This window comes from Aedes aegypti, chromosome 3, assembly GCF_002204515.2.
Source record: "Aedes aegypti strain LVP_AGWG chromosome 3, AaegL5.0 Primary Assembly, whole genome shotgun sequence".
Classification (NCBI taxonomy): domain Eukaryota; kingdom Metazoa; phylum Arthropoda; class Insecta; order Diptera; family Culicidae; genus Aedes; species Aedes aegypti.
In genome coordinates, this window is record NC_035109.1 from 254,509,566 (window position 1) to 254,531,620 (window position 22,055).

General features: G+C 36.6%; 2 protein-coding genes across 2 annotated transcripts; one reads left to right on the plus strand and one right to left on the minus strand.

Annotated features, from left to right (window-relative positions):
• Positions 1-4,143: 4,143 nt before the first annotated feature.
• On the plus strand, positions 4,144-8,822 carry LOC5578525 (protein aveugle). The gene is made up of 3 exons (XM_001663866.2): positions 4,144-4,298; positions 4,378-4,491; positions 8,450-8,822. Exons 1-3 carry the CDS (start codon positions 4,263-4,265, stop codon positions 8,630-8,632), a joined length of 333 nt encoding a protein of 110 aa, XP_001663916.1. The 5' UTR covers positions 4,144-4,262; the 3' UTR covers positions 8,633-8,822.
• LOC5578526 (actin cytoskeleton-regulatory complex protein PAN1) lies at positions 8,664-21,193 on the minus strand. Its single transcript, XM_001663867.2, has 2 exons — positions 19,991-21,193; positions 8,664-9,801 (listed from the first exon to the last, which is right to left on the minus strand). The coding sequence occupies exons 1-2, from the start codon at positions 20,758-20,760 to the stop codon at positions 8,829-8,831; spliced, it is 1,743 nt and encodes a 580-aa protein (XP_001663917.1). The 5' UTR covers positions 20,761-21,193; the 3' UTR covers positions 8,664-8,828.
• Between the last annotated feature and the right edge of the window lie 862 nt (positions 21,194-22,055).

Sequence of the window (22,055 nt, forward strand, 5' to 3'; positions counted from 1 at the left end):
TGGAAAATAGCTAAAAAGTGGAAAAAAAATTTCACCGATAGAACATTTTGAAACCTTCTAAACGAATATACTAAACTCAAGCGGAAGAAAATCCATCCCGCACATACGAGTTATATAATCTGTTGATTTAGACATACCGTGCCCGTATTTCGACCTCAATCGCTAATCAATTCAATTAAATGTTGTATTTACCTTCTTCATAATAATTATAATATAATAAAATCAGATGAAAACTGCAACGACTTCCTATTGGATTGGGTATATTTGAAGACTAATTCTTCTATTCCAATTCGAAAGGTAAGTGTATGCTCTATTTTCATACAGTATCAGTGATAACCCAAGCAACCAAAAGTTCTGATATGACTTAACAATCGAACTCAGAAGTTCACATTTAGTGTAGATCTAGTTCCGTGGAACTTTATTGCTGAATAATTAGATCGCATGTATGTAAACGGTACTTAATGCTCAAAGAAGTACCAATTATAATTATAGAAACCAGAAAGTTCAAATAAATTACTAACTGAACTTTAATCGAACCTCCAACACAAAGTACGTTTAATGTACAAACCGAACTTGACGTGAACTTTTTTGTAACATGAGATACAAACTTGTTGATAGATTTACTTCAAGCGTTCGCTAGTCTTCTAATCTGTTGTCGATAATTAAATTAAAGCACATCGCGACCACTCCAGTATTCTATGACTACTTGGCCGTAACTGTCCTAAGAAAACACTGGATCTACTCTATATAACAGCCGTACCTTATATGCAGCGCACTGCCTGAAATTGTGACGAATTGTTTAACACAAGCCAGTTTTGAACTAATGATCACTTTTGTATAATAATTCATTCCAACGTACCTGTTTTGAGTTGTTTATTTGGGATACGTCGATCGGTGCATTTTCGACCAACTGAGGGCTTTGTGCAGTTCGGAATAAACACCTAGGAAATTCAACACCTTCATTGATATTCACCTTTCAATATATTCAATAAATGAGTAGCTATGGGTCCTTTTTTGAAAACTATTTAGTTTCAACTACATGGTTTTTCACTGCAACTTGTTTTATTTTTTATCTAAAAAGTTATGAAATTTATAGTACCACTGAGAATCAAAACAAACTGAGTAATGTCAAATTGTGAAGTTCACAAACAGTTCCACGTGAACTTTTTCAAACTTTCTAGTTCTGTTTACGTTATAAGTGAACTCTTAATAGTACTTCATGTTCAGAATAAGTTCCAAAAGGGAAAAGAGAAAGCCTAGATCTATGAAATCAGCATATTGAGTAAAATAATGTGTCATTCCGCTACGCGTACATGCAGCAGTGGTATACTCTCTGGTTTCAACGCAAGGAACTCGAGTTCGAATCTCGACGTAAGTATTAACACAAAAATATAACTTAAACCAAAAAAATACATACATGCCTACGGTTCAGAAAATCCCGTACAAATTAGCAATGATCCACAAAAGCTGGCTACTCGGTATAAATTTTTTTTTTGCAAGTTCATCGAAGTTCACCTTCAAGCTTAACAACAGTCTTTTCAGAGGCGTAAGCGAACCAATTGTGAACCAAAGTTCGGATAATTACTTAAAAAGTTAGCTGTTTAGAAAGTTCTTCATTGACTTTTAAATAGCTGATTAGGCCAAAGTATGCCATTTTATCCGTACTTTTGGTTGCTTGGGAAAGTTTTACACTTCGATAATCATTTGAATTTGCCTCTAGGTACACCATCGCAACGATAAGTACTCGAGCCGCAGTAATATCGACAGGTAGCGAAAATCCCATTCGACAACGTCCGTAGCGAAGTCGTCTTGGAGAGGTGAGAATCATCGGCGAGCTCCAGCAGTTCGTGGTAGTAGCTGCAGCAGTGGTGAAAGTTGTTCCAGAAGTTGCAGTTCGAGAAGCTCGAGCTCTTCCACATCGTAAAAAGCCACATAACAAACAAAACCGAAAGAATTCGCGTTTAAATCAATGGAAGAAAATCGCACAGCAAAGTGGCTGTGCTGGAAAAATTGAAAGCCAACGAGTTCATTCAGCATACCGGGGGTAAATGGTTACCAAAGCGGAGGACGCATTACGCGATGGATTTGAAAGCTAATGTTCGTGAGACAATATTCACAGGTAAATGTATTCAATATTTTAAGCTGTTTTGTAAGACTACTCCGAAAGATATGTCAACCAGATTTCCCCGAGCGAATCTAAGCTTTATCTGGAGTGAGCTTTTTCGCATCTGACCTTACCGGTCCCATTCTCGTTCGAGTTGCCTCTATTGAAGTCATCTGTGACATTTTGAGTATAAACGGCATTGAAAAGATCTTGACTCGTAAATTCCAACTGGATGACCCGGTAGCAAACAACATTTGATATCAAAATGACGAAAGTCGATCAAAAGTATCAAAGTCTATTTTTTCACTACTTTCGCTGTTATCGTTCGAGTGTATCTATGCTGTCAGTTGTTTTGATAGATTCGTCGATTTGTAACCAAAACGGCGTATATGATTTTTCGTTTGGAAATGAATAAAAGTGGTGTTCCGTCGTCTAGTAAAAATAACGCCAATATTTGTATTAAACGATTATCATTGAAATTTCCATTTTAATATGGTTTTTGCTACTTTTACAATCGTTTGCAATGAAAACTCCGTTTTTTTCATATTTTGCTACTTACGTCCATTTGAAAAAGTATTCGAGAATCCTTTTAGCAGACACGTCATTAGCAATCGATTTGTGATAAAAGAATCGATTATTCTAACGTTTGTGCTAAGCTATGAATTTTCAAATCTTGAAAATGGACAAAAAAATATGAAAAGAATTTGATTCACCTTTTATTTCAATTAAATTTACACAAAAAACTCCCTTTAGGATGCCTGTCAAAATACGGGTGTGAACAACGAATAAACGAAGTGCCCATCTTGACTTTGTTTCCCCTACATCCACCCGATGCAGGGTTACCATATTTACTCTCACTATAAAGAGTACATTTTTTCAACCCTGTAAAAGAGTACTTAAGAGTACACTTAGCCTACCCTGAAAAATTTTAAATGCACTACTAATTAATAATTTCGACATTTTCTTGCCAAAAAATTGCCTTTTCTTAATCACAGCCATTTTTCCTACATGTCAATTAAAATTAAGATTTTCATGGAGACACTATTCTCAACTTTTCATCAAAGATTTTACAAATTTCAACTCTTATATTTCTCACCAATTCAGAAAAATGCTTTCTTACTATATTGAACATTGACTCCCAGTGAACCGATTTTTTTCAAACAACATATTTTTTAATTAAATTTACTATACCGAAAATCGTTCAACTTTTTGTAAAAATATTTTCTTTCAAATAAGGTGTTTTGAAAAAATTGTGTCTTTAATACTTAGAAAGAATATTCTTAATAAAATGTAGAACCATATGAATTTGTGCGGAAACCAGAAGAACTGAGATAATTGGAACATAGATCTAAAAATAACCTCAAGCATTGTCTTTGATTTAAGTTTTATCAATGGCTTGTTGAAACATTTTGAAATTTAGAAACATGATTGATTTAACAATTTATTTTTGTGATTTCCATACTATACTTCGAAACCTTTCCATTTCCACAGCATGGTTCATAAAAAATTGCATCGCCAAAACAATGTTTTAAGAAAGTGCTTGATAAAAAAAAGTTGCTTCAATAAGATTAAATTGTTCAAAACAAAGTGATTTTGAATTTAAACTGACTTTTTTTTTATATAAAATTAAAAGCTAGTTGTTTGTATATCAGTAGTTTATCATTTACGGTGTTGAGTGAGGTGACGAGCGTATTTTTTTTTTTAGCTGCTCGAGCCAATTTGATTAAGCAAGTTTTTGTCGAAAATCTGTGAATTATCTGTGTTATCCTGGGAAAAAGGTTGATCTGGTTTCTTCAACAGATAATTTGTCGATTATCATCAGTAATAACTGAAAAAGAGTACACCAGAGCCCGTTCAGCAAAAAAGAATAGTATACGATTTTTCAAGGCAAAAAAGAGTACTTGTACTCTAAAAAGAGTACGTCTGGTAACCCTACCGATGCATGCATCCTGCAAGAGCGTTGGCTGCGTGCTTTGATTGTTTACCTCACATCTCACAATGTTTTTTTTTAATTCTCATCTCATTTTCTCTCCCGAAAGCTCACGAAGTTCTCACAAAACAAAGGAAAATTGGAACCAGCTCGAAGTGTTTACTAGTTTTTCGTCATTCATAAATTTATTTCATTCATTATATTTATATTGCCACTGAAATCAACATTATGGTTGAGGAAACCACTCCCGTTGCAAAAACTAAGGTAAAAATAAGGTTTATTTCGCAAAGCCAATGAAGTTTGTTGTTTATGGTTGAGATTGATTGTTATTCCCTTGTTTTAGACAAAAACAGCTCGGCCGAAAGCGGTTTGCCTTTGGACAGTGGCAGACTCCCTGAAATGGCTCCGGAGGCATTGCAGTGAACAATTTGCCAAATATAGTGAGCTGTTTATAAAGGTTGGATATCTAGTTGGAGAACACTTACGTTTTTGCGGCAGTTTTGTTCTCTTCGTCTTGGGTGGTTTTTGTCGGCTAATCCTTCTGAAATTTAGCAGTAAGAGGCGCTTAGAGGTAGGAGGGACAGTTTCGCTAATGGAATGAAATGTATGCAGTTCTTCCGAACAATATTGTTCAATTATTCGATAGATTATTTTCTCAATATTTTTTTAATTTATCTAGTAAATCCACCAATATTACCTTAGGAGTTAGGATTTTTTATAGAAATCCTTGCAAGAGTTTATTCGGAATTTCCACAGAAATTTCATCACAGGTTTGTTTCAGAAATACCTACCTGTTTTTCAGGAATTTCTCCAATAGTTTATGAAAAAATATCCTTGACAATTGCATGGAGACATCCCTGGAAAAATCTTTGATCAATGCTTTAAGAACTTTCTCAAAGAAAATCTGGAGGACTTCTTATAGATCCCAGCTGGAATATCTGGATTAATTTCTGAAGATATGATTAGAGACATTTTTAGTTAAAGTTTTGAAAGGTAATCCTAAGAAATCAGTGCAGGATCTCTGGAGAAATGACAGTTTGAATGTTTGAAGATGTCCTAATAATAATCTCAACGAAATCGATGGTGCTGGTTGTGATCAATCCTTCAAGTTCCCATCTCAAACCACTGTTTAGTTCTCTATCTATCTACGTCGATCTGGTTTTTGTTCTGATTAATTATGTTTCGAATGATTGTTCAATTTTTAAGGCATTTTATGCGCAGTTTAAAAAGCGCAATTTTCATACAAAATTGAGAATATTTTAATAGAGCGAAATAATCACTCAGTGTTTTGAATTAAAAACAAAACCTAGTAATTTTTTGAAAGACAACAGTTTTGCCTTTTGTACCATCCTATTTCAAAGTGCTTAACAAAAACAAAAACTAACTTAATACTTACCTCACGATATTTGTTGACATTATTGGATCGATTAACGGGAGCATATCTGAAAACCGCTGCGTTAAAGAATCAAGAATTCCTGCAGACATCTTTGGATATAGGGGGAGATCTCCTATTACCGGGCACCTAAGCGAATAAATTCATAATTCAAATATTATTGTTTTTATGTCATCTTGTTACTCATTTATTATAAATATTATCATTCATGTAACGTACAAAAATCAATTTGAAAATAGAAATAAGAATTTTGACATTGAGTTTTGATGGTGTATTTTTGCACCAAATTGATCAATCTTAAAGGATAGCTCCCAATACCGGACACAATCTAGAAACATCTTGAATTCTTGAAATATGCACACTTTTGAATGTTTTCACTCTATGAATACATCACATGGGTAAATTGAGTAATGAGTATTACTGATCGTATGTGTTTTTTCATGATTTTCTATAGGAATTTCATCAGAAATTATTTCAGGTCTAGTTTCAGGTATGTTCAGATATTACTTCGAAAATTTCTAAAGGTGCACACTTAGCTTTTATTGCCCAAGGAATTTCTCTACGAATATTCCTAGGGAATTTGTCCAAAAATTTTGCTAAGGATATCTCAAGAATTCAGTCTGAATTTTCACAAGAAATACAACAGAAATGGAATGTCTTCAGCTTATTTCGGAAATTATGACAATCCCTCCAATAATTACAAAAATATTTTTTTAAGAGAGTTCTTATTCCTCCAAGATTTTATCCTGTGATTCATCCATACACTTCCCTTGGACATCCTCCAAGTTTCCTGGTTGAAACATCCTCTAAAATTAAATCAAAAACTTCTCATGAAATGCTTCCACGAATTTCTAGGGACCTCTGATAAAAAATATGTATGTTTTAAAGTCATCCTTAATGAACATGGACCTCTGAAAGAACTCCTAAACTTTCGAGGAAGTTTAAGAAGATTTCATAGATAATTTGCTGAGATAATCGAAAATAAAAATCAATCATATCTCTGGATAATATTTCGCATGATTTTGTAAAGGAATTTCTTGAAAAACTTCAGACATAATCTCCAAAGAATTTTGTTCAGGAATGTTTGGAGGAATTATTGGGAAAATTGCTGTAGTATTAACTCGTGTAAAAACTTGAATAGACTTTTGAAGATAGCATGGAAATGTTTTGTTAAACTTTTGTAGAAATATTTGTTAAAAAAATGCGACGGTAATATTTGGATTGAGTGCTAGAGAAATGTCTAGAAAAAAAGATTTGTTCTAAGAACCCCTTAAGCAATTCCTTGATTCCTGGGAGAAAACGTGGAAAAATTCTTGAAGAAATTCATATGCACAGGTGGAGGAATTCTTGCAGGGTTTCTTGAATAATCCCTTAAGCTATTATTTTTTCAACAACTCTTAAATAAACCTTAGTGGAATTCCTTGGAAGAAATTCTGTGGAAATCTTTGGAAGATCTCCTACAGTAATAATTCGGAGAATTCGGTTGAAGGATTAGTGAAACAATGTCTAGAGTAAATACTAGGATAGTTTTAGGCTGGGGAGGTACGGATTTGAACATTCAGGTCGTTCAAATTGAATACAAAGAATTGTGTGTTCGCTTGTCTTTCAGGAAACCACATTTAAAGTGCACCCTTAAAATGCTTCACAAAAAGTATTTCAGGTAAAATAGACATAATGAGATAATTCTGGCCGTATGTTGTTAAGAAACATATTTTAGGAAATTTTTAAAAGGTCCTTGGCGACATTTGTGTTACATTTGTATAAAAGGTTTTAGCGTGAAGAAATCATGGCCGTACATTACAAGACATACCATCAGCGCTCATGCCCCTATTTCCGCTCAGTAGTGTAAACATCGATTTTTCATATCAAAACCCAACATTTCTCAAACGGATTTATTCTAGCAATTTTAATAACTTTCTAATGAAGTCGTCTGACATTATTTTCATATGATAAAATAATTCTTTATATTGAAAACACAAGAGCTCGTAAGCGTTTATTGGGTCACTGGGTATTTTTGTGTGTTCCAATAACCGCTCATTCAAAAAAAAAAAAAAACAAATTTTTGAAGAAATGGCGATTTTAATGTACAGCCTTCTTTATTGCAGTAGTAGCTATGGTTTGACCTTAAAAATATAACACGATGCGATAGTTCTTAGATTATTCCATAGCTTTTTCCTAAGATTCTTCAATAATCTTCTGATAATTATCTATGGATGTTCCAAAAACTTCTCATGAATTACTTCCAGGAATGCTCATGAAAATTTGTTCCAGATCATATACTTTGTTGGTGATAGTTTTAAGAAATCATTTAGGCTGATACAAATATTAATTTTCTTTTATGTCACCCCCCCCCTTCAAAAATCCGAAAATTTTGAAGGGGAGAAAAAAAAGATTCATAATTTTTTGAACATAAGTTAGGTTTTTATCAATTTTTAAAGTAAAAACAAGTAAAATAATGATCCAGAGGACGATTGAAAAAAGTTTAACAATTATCGTTGAAAATAAAAATTCGAAAAATATTTGTTTTTTTCATTTTCATTTTTTTGTTCCTTATTTATTTTTATCCCTCCCCTCGTACCTTCCGAGTGGTCTCGGACATAAAAGAAATTTAATATTTTTATCAGCCTTATTGATTCATTCAGAAACGCCATTGAGGATTGCTTCATTAGTTGTTTTTAACGATTAAAGAAGATTCTTGTAACAATCCTTATGAGTAATTTTACAAGATTGGCAAATGTATAAATGGACTTATCCGTCGATGAATTAAATTCTCGCGTGACATGCTTCTGAATGCTTCTCAGCATGCTTCGTGTCAAAATTTTTGGATCGTGTGAATTTAGTTCTCCAATGGATAAATCATCCTTAAGGTAACCAAACTGCCCTTTCCCCTGTATGCTGAAAGATGCAAATTTTTAGAAAACCACCCATGACGAAGAGAACATATATGCCGAAAATACAACAAGTCTTCTCAGTCGTTTTTGTCAATTTATATCGTTTAACAATCTCCACTCCCTGATTATAGCACGAAATAACTGGCCGAGCATTGCTCAGAATCACGGACAATTCCCTATACCGGATGGGCATCGATGACGAGAAGCACCGGGAGGACATTTTGCGCGAAATAATTAAACAGCGACTGAAGACGGACATAATGGAAATCCGTGATATGGAACTGATGAACAACGTGTACGAAAACTGTTACTAGAAATATAGGGTCTTTTTTATTCTTACTTGAAGTGTGTTAAATATTAACTCTTTAGTTCAGCAAACTGTTATCGAATTCAAGTTTGTTGCTAGTTCTACAGCAATAAATTAAATAAATTATAAACTCGTGGAACAAAAACAAAAAAAGGTCTGTACGACGATTGGAATAAATCCGAAGAAATTAATTTTAACTACTCTCAGTTATCATCGTCGCTTATCACTTCCGTTTTCACAGAATCGGTGGTGGTAACCGTAGATTGCTGTGGCTTTTCAACGCTACCCTCAGTTCGTCGTTTCTTGGCTGCCGGTTGTCCCTTTTCTTGACCGTTACTTCCGTTGACGATCTGACCATGCTTTTGTTGGGCGTGTTGCTGCAAGAAGCCGTTGAAGAAACCGCTCAAACTGCGTACCACATCTACCAATGGACCACCAATCTGTTTTTCGAACTCGAGTCGCTCCTTCTCGAGGGCCAATCTCGCTCTGGAAACTGCGAGGTTTTCACGCTGAACGGCCACCAGTTGGCTGAACATTTTCTTGAACCCAGGAGACTTTTCTCCCGGCGGCACTGGAATTGGTATCGCCTTTGGTGCTTTTGGCGCTGCAGTCATTGTAGGCATCACGCTGATGGGCTTCTGCGAGACGTTGATGGCCGGAATGCTGACCGTGGGTGGTTTCGGTGCGATTGGAATGATAGAAGGCCTCGGTTGAAGCATGGGAGCGGGTCGCATCTGTGGCATCTGGGGAAGTTCCGAAGCAGGCGTTAGAATTTGCTTCGTTGTCCCATCTTTGGAAACGGTATTCACGAGCAACAGTTTCATTGGTGCCATTCCAGGTGTGGGTGCGGTGGATGTGATGGACGTTTGGGACGTGTGAACGAGCGCTGTGGAGGCTCCCAAGCTCATAGTTGGTTGAGTGTAGATCTGTATGGGGGTGTTCATGCTCACGCTGGATGTGGGAGGTTTCAGCAAAAGGTTGGTTGGAACAACGGATATCTTTCCCTGGGTCGTAGCGGTAGTATTAGGCGTCATGACGGATGCTACTGGAGTTGGGGGTTTGGATCCATTGATGGTCACCTGCGGACTAGATCGGTCTTTTGTGGGTGGGTCAGATGATGGTTTGACGGCGGATCTTGCTTTTGATAGTATTTCATCAAGGCCATCGTTGAATTCACTAGAATAGAACGAAATAAAAAAATGCTTATTGTAAGTATTGTAGATTGTAGGTCTAGTCTAGTTCTCTTGAAAATGCATTTATGACCTTGTTTTACTTAATATGACTAAACACATTTTTTGGTATGGTATAGAGTAAGAAGCAAAATGGGTCAGTGTCATTTTGAAACGCAATTTATATATTTTTGTGACATGAATAATTTCATTAGATAACATACTTGTAGCAACTTGAAGTATAAGGGTTTGTTTTTAATTGTTTCTTACAACTCTTATTTGTAAAAATGTACAATGAAAAAACATTAAGTTGCTCCAACAATACATTGCATACTATCGAGGTGGAAAAGGGGCGAGATAGGTCACATTGTTTTTTGAAGTCATTTGTGTATTATTTTGGATTTGTTTTAATTATTTGCTTAAAGACTATTCTGTATTTAAAATTTACAAAATAGTTTAAGGATTTGTAAACAAAACATATGTATTTTCAATAGGATATATGTCCATCATAATCAGAATGTGAGTATTAGATACTAGTTTAGAGAAAAACTTATTATTATTATCTTAATTCACGAGACATTCAGCCTTAGGCAAGTTCATCTCGAAGAAGAGAAAAATTGAATTGAACAAAGGTTGATCCATCTTGCGGGTATCAAACTTAATGACTACCGTAATTTCGGGTGAAATTGATCACTTTTCACCGTTTTCCATGTCTGTTTTTCATGATGTTGCCAATTCCATACAATTTAATGCAGGAAAACAAATACGACGGAGAGCCTCATTGGCGTATATACTCAAATTTTCATACAGTTGTGATTTTAGTGCTAAAAATCGTCTCTAGAATAAAAAATCAAGGAACTCCGTTTTGGGGTGAAATTGATCACCTGTCAAAACAATTATTGTTAGTTTTGAAAACAACTTTACTTATTTAACCCTCTAATACCCAAATTTTTATTTTCGATCTAAATATCATTTTTAATTATCTAAAATCGTTCTAAACACGTTTTGGGCAATGATTTATTTTTATTCGCAAATCTATGGATTTCGGTTTTTGATTTTTATAATTTTTGTTTTTGAACATCCCTACCCTTTTTCATTTTTTCTTGAAGCCTCTTCTAGTTACTGATTTTTGGCAATCATGAAAATTCAAATTTTTACGCTAGTTTCAAAAATATTAAATTTTTCATATTTTTCTGGAAATATTTTTGTTTTCCGTGTATTTATCGGAAAAAAATGTTTAAAATTATTTGAATACCACCAAGCTCTTTTTTGTGATAGGTTGATCGTAGAAAAATATAAAAGGTACGATTTTTTATATCACACGTTAAATGAACCCCGGGTATTTGTAGGTTATATAAGAATACAATTTTTCAAACAATTTTCAAAAATACAAAAAAGTTTCAAAGGTCATAAAAAACTTTTCTTATATGCGTGTTATGAGTCAAGGTTTTAGCCAAAAATAAAATCATTTTGATTTCCGAGCTACGAACAAATACACAAAATTCCAAAGTGTACTCCGTCTAAAGGCGGGGTTGGGTATTAGAGGGTTAATTAGGGCCTCCTGAATCCAAATATGGTTACCAAATTCTTAACAAGGCAACATATATGGAAATCATAAACAATTAATTTTCAACAATACGGTAGAAAACGCCTAAATGTAGGCAATTTCCGAAGGAGTCTTCTGATATCTATGAAAAAATCAATCATTACAACAAAATGAACAAATTGGCACGAATTTTGATGATAGAATTTGTTTTGGGGATATATTTCAAGCATCCTTACATATTTTCAGGTTGACACCATGTCCAAATTCTTGTTTAAGGTGATTATAAAACGAAGCAAAAATTTGAATTTTCAAGTGCACAAGACTGGATAATCTGACAACAGTTCGCGTTGAAAATCAATCAGATTGCTTGCTCGCTGGTGGTGACCAGTGGGATAAATTTTCAACGCGGAGCGCTGTTTTGTTTTCAAGTCTTGTGCTCTTGAAAATTTGAGGTGTGGCTTCGTTCTATGATCACCTTAAAACTATAAGTTTAATGGTGCCTGCCAATACCACACAGAACAAGATTATGGAATTTTCTATTATTTTCATAGAAATAAACATTCCTTAACACAAAAAACTTCACAACCTGCAATTGATTTCTGTGCTCTATAAAAGGGAAATAAAATCGTGTGACACAGTGATCAATTTCACCCTACTGATCAATTTCACCCGAATTTACGGTACTCATTCTTCTATTATCATAGCTTATTGGTGTGTGAAAGGTTCCAGGAAAAAATGTCATTTTTAATGTGGAGCTTTCAAACGAAAATTTAAAGGATCCTTCTATGAAATCTAAAGAATCTGATAGGAATCTTCAGGTGCTCGTAAGGAATCTACAGGAACACGCGAGGACTCTGAAGCATCTCGCTAGGAATCCGCTTAGAATTGACTTATGCATCGGTGTATTAAAATCACTCAGTCCGAAAAATGTGACACTTGAGCGGGGCACGCTCCCGTATGATTCCCACTTAATCTGGACCCGCTCCAGCGTCACAAATCTGGGACCAAGTGATTTTAGTACACCGATGGATAAGTTCATTTCCAGGATCTTCTTAAGATTTCGCTTCGATATTGCTAAAAATTCTCAAGCGTCCGATGAAAATTTTCAAAAAAATATTTTTTTGGCACTTAGCGAATTCCTCAGGAAACCGCCTTTTCAAAATCGCAAACGTTTTGCCAGAACTACTCAAAATACCACTAGAAATCCATTACCCCACTAGGAGTTCACAGGACGTCCTAGAAATTTTAAAAGTTCATTAGGAATCACCAGATATTGGACATAATCCCCAATTATCAATTATACATTCACACTTGGCGGCAAATTGTATGGGCGAACTAAGAGTAATAGAAGATTGTTCAGAACAATGATTCTTTTGAAAATACCGCTATATAAGACATGGCTGTACAATGCTACGAATAATATACGATAAGATATTAATGTAACTAGTTCATATTCTGATTACGCGTCTAGTTTATAAAGTCCATTATTCGTCATCATGGGCATCGGTGACGGTGTTACCCCCTTGAGTGACGGTGTTACCCTAGGGGTGGCGGTCTTACCTACACCGAATTGAATAATTCTGTTTTTACTAAGTTTACAAAACGTACCTAATTTGTCAAAATAACCATATTTTTACAGTTGTAATGTACAGATTCCATAGCTAACTACCTATACAAAGAGCCTGCGTAGAAAAAAGTAATAATTATTGCCTTCCTATATTTTTAAACAGCTCTAAACCTTAGGGTGTCGGTGTTACCCCCACCTCCCCTACGCGTTGCAAGAAAAAAAATTGATTCCTGGAAAATTCAGAAAGATTCATCTGAAAATTTTCCACCAAAATCATCGTAGTGACCCCTGATTTTCATTATTTATTTGCTGCCACTTTGGACTTTGAGCAGTTCCTGTCACATGCACCGAAAGGAATGCTACAAATAACTCTGATAAGAGATTAAGAAAACAAACCGTCCAATTCAATCCAAATTGATTTAGTAAACCGGATCATTAAATCAATGACTGGATCGACGAGTAACTCAACAACCAATTTAAACAAAATATAATACACTACCCGTCATAAATACGGACTCACTGAAAATAAGTATTGCAACACTCAGCTGAAAAAATTACCCCCAAAAAGTTTAGCATCACCTCAATCTCAAAACAGGTTAATTCACATTGCTATATCTCGAGATCCTTACGACTTGCAAAGAAACGATCTTCAGCAAAGTTGTTCAGGGGATCAAGGACATCCGGAAAGCGAACAATTTAGTTCGCGATTTTTCCGCTAGGTGGCGCTAGTGAGCATGCAAAATTGAGCATTTTGAACGAGTTCTAGCTTGTGATCCATAAGAGATAGAAAGTTCGGGTCTTCGGCAAAGTTGCTCAGGGGTTCAAGGACATCCGGAAAGCGAACAGTTTAGTTCGCGATTTTGCCGCTAGGTGGCGCTAGTGAGCATGCAAAATTGAGCATTTTGAACTAGTTCTAGCTTGTGATCCATAAGAGATAGAAAGTTCGGGTCTTCGGCAAAGTTGCTCAGGGGTTCAAGAACATATGGAAAGCGATCAGTTTAGTTCGCGATTTTTCCGCTAGGTGGCGCTAGTGAGCATGTAAAATTGAGCATTTTGAACTAGTTCTAGCTTGTGATCCATAAGAGATAGAAATTTCGGGTCTTCGGCAAAGTTGCTCAGGGGTTCAAGGACATATGGAAAGCGATCAGTTTAGTTCGCGATTTTGTCACTAGGTGGCGCTAGTGAGCATGTAAAATTGAGCATTTTGAACTAGTTCTAGCTTTTGATCCATAAGAGATAGGAAGTTCGGGTCTTCGGCAAAGTTGCTCAGGGGTTCAAAGACATCTGGAAAGCGATCAGTTTAGTTCGCGATTTTTGTGCTAGGTGGCGCTAGTGAGCATGTAAAATTGAACATTTCAAACGAGTTCTAGCTTGTGATCCATAAGAGATAGAAAATTCGGGTCTTCGGCAAAGTTGCTCAGTGGTTCAAGGACATCCGGAAAGCGAACAGTTTAGTTCGCGATTTTTCCGCTAGGTGGCGCTAATGAGCATGCAAAATTGAGCATTTCAAACCAGTTCTAGCTTGTCCTTGAATCCCTGAGCAACTTTGCCGAAGACCCGAACTTTCTATCTCTTATGGATACTAAGCTACAACTCGTTTGAAATGCTCAAATTTACATGCTCACTAGCGCCACATAGCGGAAAAATCGCGAACTAAACTGTTCGCTTTCCGGATGTCCTTGAACCCCTGAGCAACTTTGCCGAAGACCCGAACTTTCTATCTCTTATGGATCACAAGCTAGAACTCGTTCAAAATGCTCAATTTTGTATGCTCACTAGCGCCACCTAGTGGAAAAAATCGCGAACTAAACTGTTCGCTTTCCGGATGTCCTTGATCCCCTGAACAACTTTGCTGAAGATCGCTTCTTTGCAAGTCATAAGGAGTATAGCACTGTGAATTAACCTGTTTTGAGGTGATGCTAAACTTTTCAGGGTGATTCAATATTCAGCTGAGTGTTGCAATACTTATTTTAGTGAGTCCGTATTTATGACGGGTAGTGTATATATGTATGCTGCTTGTCTTCCACACTTTTCCTTGAGAGGCACTATCCAGAACATATTTTCAACGCATTCACAAATTGATTAAGGTTGTAAGGTAGGAGTCAGTATCCTCATAATGGAGGAGAATTCGGGATAAGGTTTCAATGGCCTTGAAATCACTACTGGAATGGCAATCAATAGTTTGCAAGGAAAATCTGCCGTGATCCACCCATCATGATGTTTACATGCTGATAAAAAAAAACTGCACTGCTTACTGTGGTTCATTTGTTCTATGCGGAGATTTCTCGCTGCGCGTTATTTCCGCGAAGGTATTTATCCAAATTTTCAAATTTCCCCGCAATATAGTGATTATTTCAGATACTCCTTCAAGGATTCAAAAACTCTGTAGGGATCCTATGAGAGATGTCTCCAAATCGTTCTCCAGGACTTACACTAGAACAATATATTCAAGGATTACTCTAGATATTTAAACAAAAATTCCAGGGATTATCTAGAGATCGCTCGAGGCATTACGTCAGGAAATTCTCCAGGGATTTCACAAGAATTTACTTCACGAATTTTTTGAGGAATTCCTCCAGGAGTACTTGAAGTACTTCCAGTAATTTTCCAGGTAATCTTCAAGGAATTCCCACAGAAATTTCTTCAGAGATTCGTTCTGACCTTCTAAGAGTTCCTCCGGGGATTCTTTCAAGAATTTCTTTGAAAATTCCTTTAAAAATTAACTATGGCATCATCCTACAGGAATTTTATCAGAATATACTCTAAGACTTTCTCCAGGGATTATATTAGAAAATTCTATACCTAGATTCCTCAAGGAAAATTCCTCCATGGATTCCTCCAGATATTTGTTCAGCGATTTCTTCAGAAATTTCTCCATCGAACCCTCCAAAGATTTTCAAGGGATTTCTGCTGAAATATCTCTGCAGGGGTTTCTCCAGGGATTCCTCCTGCATAAGCTTCACAGTGATTCTTCCAGGAATTCCTCCAAAGATTACTCCAGGAATTTCTCCACGGATTCCTCCTGAGATGCCTCCAGGGATTCCTTCAGCAATTTACCCAAGTAATGCTTCAGAGATTCCAACAGGAATTTCTCCAGATTACTTCAGAAATTTATCCAGGAAAATCTCTACAGGGATTCCTACAGAGATTTACCCAGCAAATTCTTCAGGAATTTCTCCAAGTATAACGCCAAAAAATCATTACACAGATTCCACTAAAAATTGTACAAGAGATTTCTTCTGGAATTCCTCCAGAGACTCCTGCAAGATATTTTTCTAAAATTTTCCCAAAGAATCTTCCAGTGATTAGACAAGGATTGATCAAGATTGTCCCTCAAAGATTCGTCTAGAGATTACTCTAAGGATTCCTTCATGTGATACTACAGATATTTCTCCATATTTTTTTCTAGAGCGATCACTAGGGATTGCTCTAAGGATTTCTTCATGAATTTTCCCTAGAGATTTCTCCAGGGATGGCTCAAAGAATTTCTCCAGCGATTCTTCCAGGAAATTATCCAGAAGCTTTTTAAAAATTTCTTCAGGGAAGGATACCCCTGGAGATACTTTTAGGGTAATTTCAGATTAAATCCTTGGAGGAATTCATGAGGGAATCTTTAGGGGAATTTTTACATGATTTTTCGGAGGCCAATAACAAATCTCTGGAAGAATTCCTCGGGGAATTCCTGCAGGATTATTTGGTAAAATCTTTGGAGTGATTCATGTAGCGATTTTTTGAGAAATATCCCTGGGAGAATTCTTGAAGGAAAATCTTGAAGTATTTTCTTGTGGAATCCCTGGAGGAATTCCTAGTGGAACCTCTGCAAAATTTCCTGGTGGAATCCCTGAAGAAATTTCCGGAATAATTCCTGGAGAGTGGACATACTAACAAAAAATGTTCAACGTCCTTCTTCCTTCTTTCCGGTATCATATCTTTCATATAAAGCAAAAAGAACGAAAATCGGTTCAAAGATTGATTTTTGAGCGTTTCAAGATCATGGGTCATTTGTGAAAAGTCACAAAATTTCAGATTTCTATCTAATCATAATTTTAAATCACGAATCGCGAAACATTGTTCAGAAAAATATTTGTCAAACTTTTTTCACAGTGATCTTATAATGAAATTTCTACAAAATGGTCTAGTCCTAAAAACTTTGACTTAGATAAAACGATAGAATTTGGTTAAAAGACGACTTATAACAATATTTTAAAATTGGAAATTTTGATCAAATTTGGGTTTAATTATAACACTGTGAAACACGTTTTTGTCTCAAGCACCAACATACCGCTATTTACTTAATATCGGGTTGCTAAATCCATTGCCGTTCTTAGAAATTTTATAGCACGTCTAGTTTTTGAGATATTGGCTGTTGGAAAAGGAGAATTTGACTATTTCAGACAACATTTATCAACAAAGTTCATAATATTTGATATGCTTAAAAGTTATATTTTGATGGTTTAGTAAAGTATTGTATTTCCACATAAAAGATAAACGAAAAATTATGTATGGAGACTGCAAACATGTTGAAACAGTCGGTTTAATCAAAATTAAAACGTGTCTTTCAAGCCAAATTATATCTGAAATGAAAGATGATGTTCTGTTTTGCATGCTTAGTGTATGAGAACTCTAAAAAGTATGTTAAATCATACTTTAAAACTCATGTAAACATCGTTAAAAACAGTGTTTTATATAACTTTGGCGACATATAGCTTAAACTTGTGACGTGCTGGAACATTTCTGGGAACAGCATCAGATTCAGCAATTCCAAATCTACTGTGAACCCACGAGAGCCGAAAATTGTACTGAATTAATTTTGACAAATACACAACACCTTTATGGGTTAAATTCTTGGTAGTCAAAAATATAGGTAGTGCTTTGTGAAGCCCAAGCAGGACGGTTCGGTTTTGCGTCGTCCGATTGATTTTGCTGACGGATTCGCGCGTGTTTTCGTCACCAGAGATTTTTTTTTCCCTGTTTTGGAGCGTCTTGCTGGGTAGGTATTTGGGAAGGCCCAAGCAAGACGGTTTGTTTTCGGGACGCCAAGAAGTTTTGCTGTCAGTGTCAGTTTTGTGTTCAGTCGAGAATGGATTACCAACTTGTGAGTTCGTTTCATGCTTATGATAACACATTTTTTCTCGAAAGCGTAACTTTTATGTAATATTAAAACAAACTTTGTATGGTTCGTCACTATAAGTGTCGGCATTATGCTTTTTTCTTATACAACTACAATATACATATATTTTTCTCTTTTTGACATTATTAAAAATTATCTCTTGAATTGTTCGACATTGTGGATGTTGACTTCTACCATATCGAGACAAAATGCACAGTAATACTCATATGTAATTTTCAAACAAACTATGTATGGTTCGTCACTACAAGTGTCGGCATTATTCCTGTTTCAATTAAGTCTAAATATATACAGGCAATTTTCAGTTTTCGTCATTAATAAAAACGTCTTTTGAATTGTTCGACATTATAGATGTTGACGTATTTTTTCCAAAAACTTCTCGAGACAAAAATACAAAACTAGCTTTAAATACAAGTCGTATATTTCCCCCTTGTCCATGGATCGCATCACCGACCAGAGGTGACTCCCAGATCTTTTCCTCCCTCACTAATAAACACCCTTCCCGTGGTGATTGTGGAGATGCAGAGGTATTCTCGGTCTCTAGAAGCAACAATCATTACACCCTAACATTCCTTCCCCATCCCAACTGACTGTAAGGACTTGGCCGGCGCCGTTATTGATCAATAATATTAGATCTGCTAAAATTGCACTTCGAGAGTAAGCGGAAACTCCCATCCCTTATTCATTTGGATCCTAGTGCAATTCTTACCAGTTCCAATCAATCACGGAGTAGCAACCATTGACATGTACAGTCAGTCTATGCTATGCTATGCTAAATTCTTGGTAGTCAAAAATATAAAAGTGAGTATTTTGCAGCTATGTGTTTAGTTTGACGGTAATAAGGTAATCCATATCTTGTGTATGCGCTCGATCACTTTTATAAACTGAACGGGAGTTCAGTAGTAGTGGTGGTGTACTGCTCGGGAGATCATTGTTTACTGCGTTCATGTGCAAATATTGGAACGTTCATGTGCAAATATTGGAACGCGTTAGCATTTGGCACGTATTCAGTTCCAATTCATTACTGATCATAATCATTAATCATTATCACTAATCATACCGAATTTAATCATTATTCAATAATCAATAATCACATTAAATAAAAGTTAAATCATCAATCATTAGAGTATGATTAATTACTAATACTTTGGTTTAATTATTAATCACACTCATTATTCATGGCTTCAACAAAATTTGTTTATTTAATTTATTCATTAATAATAATTATTATTCATGGTAAAATTGAATTTAATCATTAATCACCCAATCAATCATTGGTAATCGTTAAACATTAATGCTCTGCTTGAGGATTAATGTTGATTTACAAAATTAACACTGTATGCGCTTACATGCAGAAAATATGATACTTACTCAGCTATAACAGTACTAAACCAACTGATTTTTTTTATACAGTTAACTTTCCCTTATTCGATATTCCGTATTTCGATATCGAATTAGAGAGCCATAGTGAGCGTCGGTTTTCATGGCAACTTCGATGATTTTTTTTTGGGATGATCCATTTTGCATAAAGACGTTTCGCATAAGGACGTTTCGCATACGGACGTTTGGCATAATGGACGTTTCGCATAAAGTAGTTTCATACAAGAACAGGTACCATTTTAAAGAAGGCATATAATTCTCATTATGCCAAATGGCCATTATGCCAAACGTCCGTATGCGAAACGTCCTTATGCGAAATGTCTTTATGCGAAATGTCTTTATGCAAAATGTCCCACCTCCGATTTGTTTGATCGCAATTGCACTGGATTTGTGTTCTATAACTTAATATCTTCCTAGCTAGATTGTGCTTTCAATATCGAGTTATGGAGAGTTGATTGTATTTCAAAATCGTAAAATAAATTATCAACGATCATCAATGATGCAAAACCAATTTCATTGACAGCCTACTTCGCGTTAACATTTTTCTAATGGAACAGTTCAGTATTCGTACTTACTTTTCCACATCAAAGTCGCTATCATCGTCGTCATCTTCATCATCATCATCGTATTCGTCTCCAACGCCACCCCCAGATGCTCCCAGACCATTCTTCTCGCAGTCATCCTTAATGTTCAGCTCCTCCTTCTTTAGCGCGTCTCCATCGTCATCCGGTGGCGGATTCGTATCGATGGTCAGCAAATCCTCCGCCCGAATCTCCGTCGAATCGTCATCGCTCATCACCTCCAGCTTAACGGGAAAGCGCTGCATCTGCTCCTGCTGTTCCAGGATTTGCTTCTTGAGCTCCTCCTGCTCTTCCTGCTGCTTTTGCTGCTGCATCATGTGCATCCGGTGGGCATTTCCAAACACCGGTCGGCTTATGATTTCGTCCATTTCCGAGTAATGCTTCCAAGTGGTTTGATTGATGATTCCGGCGGCCATGTCCTTCTTGATTCGATTGTAGAAACACTTGAGGTTCTTGATGCGCGTGTTAATTTCCTCCGTTGACCGATTGTATCCATGTTCGCGCATTCTTTTGGCCAGATCTGCGATTACCGGGTGCTTTTTGTGGGTCGTGATTAGGGTTTTTTGCACTTGAGGGTCACCCCAGAGAGAAATGAGAAGTTTGGTTTCATCGTAATCGAAATTTGGATTCCGACTATTCATGCGCTTCGCACTAATGAGGCTACTGTTGAGAATCTTGTTAGTGGAAACCCAAGTTTCCCGATGAACCTGCGGTTCGCGATGCACCGTTTCCACGGAATCGATGGTCCGTCTTCGTAAACCCATGTTTATTCAGTTTTATCCAAAAGATCCACTTTAATCCACTAGTTCAATTGCACTATTCCAAGTTCGAGAATATTAAACGCACTGCACTATACCGAACATGAACATAGGAGGCCGCGACAACGAGAAGGGGCTGAGCCGAAAGTGGGTTGCTGCGATGAGGCGCAGAGGAAAAATCAATAACTCACAAGCCACACCGCTTGCTATGATGGGTTTTCCTTTCCCACAACCCCAAACCGAAGTTCGCTTTTAAGTTACACGTGTTTCGCCTGCTGTGTTTTATGTCCCTCTCGACAGGATCGCCGCCAAACTCAAACTGGTCGACTCAGCCTAATCGGTCTCCTCTGCTAGGTCCTCGCTCGCATCGATGGATGGTTCAGCTATATGTCGCACTCAATGGTAAGTCCAGCTTTCCCCTCTTTTTGGTGGTTCGTTCGATACGTGCTTTTGCCTGTCTGTGCCAGAAAGGAGGGAAAATCCGATTCCGGCAAGGTGCGCATGTCTGCTTTTCTTCCTTTCGTTCGCGTACAATACTGCCTAGCGGTAGTCCTACTAGAATCAAATGCAGTTCAAACATTGATACTCAGCAGAAGCGCAATAAAAAGGATACACGCAGAACCGAATGCGAATAACAACAACATCAATAGCAACGTAAAGCACCGGGAAAGGACGAGATTTACGTACCCCTAGTCGTCATCGTCGTCGTCGTCATCGCTTTACGGCAAACAAGTCCAGCGCCTGTTTGGCTGAGCTGAGCGTGTATGTTGTTCCATTACAACGACGGCAAAGGTGATTATTTTCCCGCACCGAGAATCAGAGATAGGCTCGATTGGAGGGGTATTTTTTTTTCTCAGTTTAGTCAGAACCCAAAGGCTACATATACAGGCTTAGTTGCGTCCGTGGCATTATCGTAAAAATCGATAAAGGTGTTTAGCGTATGAGGCAGTTTGCTAGCTCAAACGGGGTTGGACTCAGTTCAATGAATTATTGTTGTTCGGGACTTGGGGGAACTTAAGCAGGATTTACAGTCAACACTCCCTTGCTCGAAATTTCGTATCTGTATATCGAGTTTGCGAATTATAGTAAAAGTTGGTTTTCATGACTAGCACGATGGCCCCTTGGGGCGCATTTATACTGGTTTTAAGTTCTATAACTCGATACCTCTCCAACTCGATGGTCCCTTCAATTTAGAGTTATGGAGAGTTGAATGTATTTCACAAATTGTACATAATACGAGATGGATTTAGTATACTACTTATCTATAGATATACTTAAGTATACCTATAGGTCCATCTTTT

Excerpts from the sequence above, each read along its gene's own strand:
- LOC5578525 (XM_001663866.2), top strand. The coding sequence starts at position 4,263 with ATGGTTGAGGAAACCACTCCCGTTGCAAAAACTAAG. Across the intron at positions 4,299-4,377 it reads CTCCCGTTGCAAAAACTAAG|ACAAAAACAGCTCGGCCGAA; the intron begins GTAAAAATAAGG and ends CCCTTGTTTTAG. Across the intron at positions 4,492-8,449 it reads ATAGTGAGCTGTTTATAAAG|CACGAAATAACTGGCCGAGC; the intron begins GTTGGATATCTA and ends CCCTGATTATAG.
- LOC5578526 (XM_001663867.2), bottom strand. The coding sequence starts at position 20,760 with ATGGGTTTACGAAGACGGACCATCGATTCCGTGGAAACGGTGCATCGC. Across the intron at positions 9,802-19,990 it reads AGCGACTTTGATGTGGAAAA|TGAATTCAACGATGGCCTTG; the intron begins GTAAGTACGAAT and ends GTTCTATTCTAG.